The 4,357-nt window shown below is 34.2% G+C and overlaps 1 protein-coding gene across 2 annotated transcripts in view; it reads left to right on the top strand.

The window, feature by feature from the left end:
- LOC122074954 (histidinol-phosphate aminotransferase, chloroplastic-like) overlaps window positions 1-1,308 on the top strand; it is a 10,489-nt gene extending 9,181 nt beyond the window's left edge. For both annotated transcript variants that reach the window (XM_042639949.1, XM_042639958.1), the window contains exon 10: window positions 901-1,308. In XM_042639949.1, the coding sequence (XP_042495883.1) occupies window positions 901-1,032 (132 nt within the window). In that variant the 3' untranslated portion in view covers window positions 1,033-1,308. The remainder of the gene's footprint in view (window positions 1-900) is intronic.
- The last annotated feature ends 3,049 nt before the right edge of the window (window positions 1,309-4,357 follow it).

The raw sequence follows: 4,357 nt of genomic DNA, 5'->3' as shown, positions 1-4,357 counted from the left end.
AAAAAAAAAAAAACTCTGAACTTAGGAATATTACTTCACTGGATTAGTAAAACATAAAGAAGGTAGAAAATCAGAATTGGTTGGATGGGTAAACAATAAATGAACTAGCAATTGAATGAATGATTCTACTGTTACTGTATTTTTTACTGATTGAGGATAAATAGGTATAGGGTCACTGGGTGGGGATATGTTTGCATCATCCTCAAAGGATATTAGCTGTTAGGCTTTTCTGCCAAGTGGCAACATCTGGTGTGCTAATTTAGTAGGGTGTGATGCAGTTGCATTAAACTACTTTGTTCAATAGATCTCATATATAGGCCTAGGCACATGATAGGGAGAGAGGCCCAGAAGTTTCCAGCGGCAGTCCAATGGGTAGAAAACAAGTTATGGGTTTTATATTATTTGGTTTCGATTTTTTATTTTATAGGTTTCATTGCAACGTGCCTAATCTATAAGCACTAATCTAGTGGTTGCAATCAAAGAAACAATGAGAACCTACTAAGCTCCTGCAAAATATATCTAGAATAAACTTGATGATTCAGAATTCATATTTTGATATGTTGACTGCATTTTAGATACAAAAGTTTGGGAGTATTCAATATCCAGGGCTCAAAATATTTTTGTGACAAATTACATCAGCTATTTACTTGCTGGAACTGTTTGAAAGATAGCTGTCTCAAGTGAGCCATAATGTGGAAGTATACTGGTTTTGTAACCCAAAATCCTTTTCAACTGTCGACCTTTTTATTTCTATGATTCCAAGTTTATAGCACTTGATTTTACGACTATTGCAACACTAAAGCCCTCTGCTTGAACTGTCTAGTTGATTGATTTTTCATGTAGAAAATTTCAGCTAGTCAGTATCCTCATTGACGGTGTAAAATTATAAAATTGTCTTAGGATGATCTTGCACAAAAGGGCGTGATGATTCGCCACTACAACAACAAAGAATTGAAAGGCTTTGTCAGGGTCTCTGTTGGGAAGCCTGAACACACCGATGCCTTAATGGAGTGTCTCAAAGTTTTGAGGTAATCCATTTTCCCCATGTAATCAATATGCTGAAGTTACCTTCAACCTACTTTGTTTAGGATTGACAGGATACTTCAAATCTTCTGAAGACAGTCTATTTTCTTCACTCCATTTTGGTCAAAGTGTTTGGTCCTTTCTGCAGCTGGATAAATGTCTTGAATTATACTTAAATTGTGTAAGATTTAAACCATTTCTTCTTATTTCCCTTATCCTGGATAATGAAGAAGTTTTTTTTAATAGTTGATATTGAAGAAATTATATATTATTGTACTGTGACAATTAATTCTCCAGTTAGAATTAATGATATTTTAATTACTGCACTGCTTCATAGAGATTGTCTCAAACCACTCCGGGTTTGTGGAGTTATCCAGTATTCCGGTGTGAACATTATTTTTCTGCTAGAACTTCTGACTGCCTCCAAGATAATGCCAATTTGTGACTTTAGTTATGTTCCCCTAAGCAACATGAACAACAGAATAAGCATATATTAATAAATATGGCAATGGATTCAGTTACAAGAAAAAAATGGTTTTACATCTACTACCAAACCCTATGATGGATAAGAAATGAGTTATTTTTTCCACAACAATTAAGGGTTCTCATTAGATTGTATCTTATCAAATAATTAAAGCCAGAGTTCACTAGATGAGTAGATGGAAGTGTAGTATGGTGGAAGCATTTGTTCATCAAAACAGTGAAAGCACTTCAATTAGAATGTGATATAAGAAGATAGACTATACATATGCAGTCTCTTTGTAATTCTGAATTTGTTTCTTGAATACTCTATTGCCACTTAATTAATTTCGTCGGAGTGAAACTTGACATATAAGCAGGGGTCCTTGGGGTCTACCTAACCACAAATTTCTAATGAGCCCTAAGAAGGCACCAACCATGTAGCCTTTCTTTGAAACTTCAGAGCCAGCCAAGATTTCTTGTGGCCTGCACCGAAACAATGCCTTACCTCTTAGATGTCCATTCAGTCATTAGATAGGCATATGAGAATCGACTAATCCTGTCCCACGGCAGATATGTTGACCGTGTATGACACGGTCAGGTATGAATTCTTTCACCTTAATTTTATAAATGTTGTCAATTTCCTAGAGCAATTGATGATATCTTGCTGAAACATAAAGTGGCAACCCCATTGGTAGAATACCTTCCTCATTATATGGTTGGATTGTGTATGTTTCCTCATCATGTGTAATAAAAATAAGATTAATGACAAAGAAATAGTAAAATCATACTTTCAAATTGACTTTTAGGAAATAATTCCCTACTGAAAAGTCTGAAACAGATGACCCTATATGATCTCTTTTTTAAAAATGGAGTGAAAATAACCAAAAGGGAAGGTCTTTTCTTTTTTTTCTGTTGGAAAGTGAAGTTGGTCATAATTCATAAAATTGCCTATCAAAACATGATGGCTTATTGTTGATCCATTAAACAATGCCAAGAAGTGAGAATCGACCACTATGTGTGTGAGAGAGAGAGAGAGAGGCATGAGGTTCACACCATAAAAGTCGGGAATTGAAGACCGAGTTCTCAAACCTTGGGCATCAGTGCATGGTCTTGCAAGCTTTTCGAGTATACTTGAAATAACATGCTTTTCTTTTTCTTGGTAGAAAAATAACAAGCTTTTACCTTTACTAAAAGAAAAGGTGTGTTCTATTTGAAGTTGCTAAGTATTTGATACCTTAAGTGGTGTCAATAAGAAAATTTTATCCAAAAAAAATAAAGAAATGGATGATAAAGAACTGTAAAAATATTGTCATCCATGTTTGAACGAGGGCAGAGTTGTTATTAAATTAAACCAAGGGAAGGACTTTTAATATTTGAAGGTAGAAGCACCGATGGTAAGATGCTTTGGCTATTGTAGCCAGATCCTGTGAATGGATTGTAACACAAATGTGATAGTTCCCAAGGATAAGGTGTTTTGGATCCTAAGCTATATTTGATTTTAATGCCATTTTATGATTACTGTCCGTTCAGTTCACTGGCCTTATTTTTGTTATTATTTTCTCCTTGGTCAAAACCATTCTTAACTGGCCAAACCAAAGCAGCTTTTCAGTTTGCCCTCTAGTGCAGTTTTTAAACTATGGATGCTGCAATTGTTATTATTAATTTTTTCAAATGTTTTTCATAAACCATTGTGCAAACTTCCGCTCATCTAAAGGCCATTTGATTTTGTTTCTAGAAACGTGTTTTTCTATTTTTCTATGTTCAAAAACGGAAAAACACCCAAAAAATCGTTTGATTTTTCTATTTCATTTTACTTGTTTTTGGAAACAAAAATAAAAATTCATGCCTATTTTCGTGTCTAGAAACAGAAATGGAAAAACTAGTCAAACCTGTTTTTCTGTTTCTAGAAACAAGTGAGAAGGACAAAAATTGTGAAAAACTCGATACTTCACTCGACCTACCCCAACCTCAACCCCAACTCATTGTTGAAACTTTTCGTTATCTAGATGTGCTGATACCAACCTGGTTGTGTGAAACTCACAGTTTTGGACTGCTTTCATCCTATCATGCCTTCACTCATGAATTGCATATCTACAACGTCGTGCTTTCATTCATGTCTTGAACCAAATTATACTGTTGAAAACATTTTGAAAAACAAAAAAATCAAACTGCTTTTTGCAATTCAAAAAACCGTTTCTTAGCACAAAGACGAAAAAAACTTGTTTCTACTGTTTCTAGACACATAAACAAAATCAAATGACCCCTAAGTGATACAATATTAAAAGTATGGGTTTTGTTTAAGGATATAAGCATGTCTCTTATTCAAAGTGCTAACACCCCATCACCCCCGCCACCACCCCCCACTTCCCCCCTTTTCTGAGGGTGGGAGTGCCTTTATAACTGTACTCGGAAATAGATTTTTTACTAACACCCTTGAAGGTATCAAATAATCTATAATCTTATATTTTTATCCTTTTAATATAATAAATTTTTTTAATAAAGATAATAATGTACTCAAAAAGTGTGCATGATAATAATATTTTTTGATAATGACATAATAATGTCACTTTCAGCTTAATTTTGAAAACCCTTTTATACCTTAATCTTAAAAAATCAATAAAAATAAAACAAAGGACAATTAGAAAAAAAGTGTCAAAGTTTTAAATAAAGAGTCATTCAAATACTCTCGAAAAGGATATAATTGAGAACAAGAGAAGGTTTATTTGATTACAGAAGTCGTCCAGAAGTGTGCCTTTTCCTGCCAGTAAACCGGCCAGTATGTCTTGGCATTGTTGTCCAACTGCCGAATGCTGAAGTAGTTCAACAACAATTCTAAATTTACATGATATTTTTTTTTTTGGGGGGGGGGGGG

This window comes from Macadamia integrifolia, chromosome 1 (genome assembly GCF_013358625.1).
Source record: "Macadamia integrifolia cultivar HAES 741 chromosome 1, SCU_Mint_v3, whole genome shotgun sequence".
In the NCBI taxonomy this organism is placed as follows: Eukaryota; Viridiplantae; Streptophyta; class Magnoliopsida; order Proteales; family Proteaceae; genus Macadamia; species Macadamia integrifolia.
Note: the sequence above shows the minus strand (reverse complement) of the source record. Positions and strands in the feature narration are given on the sequence as shown.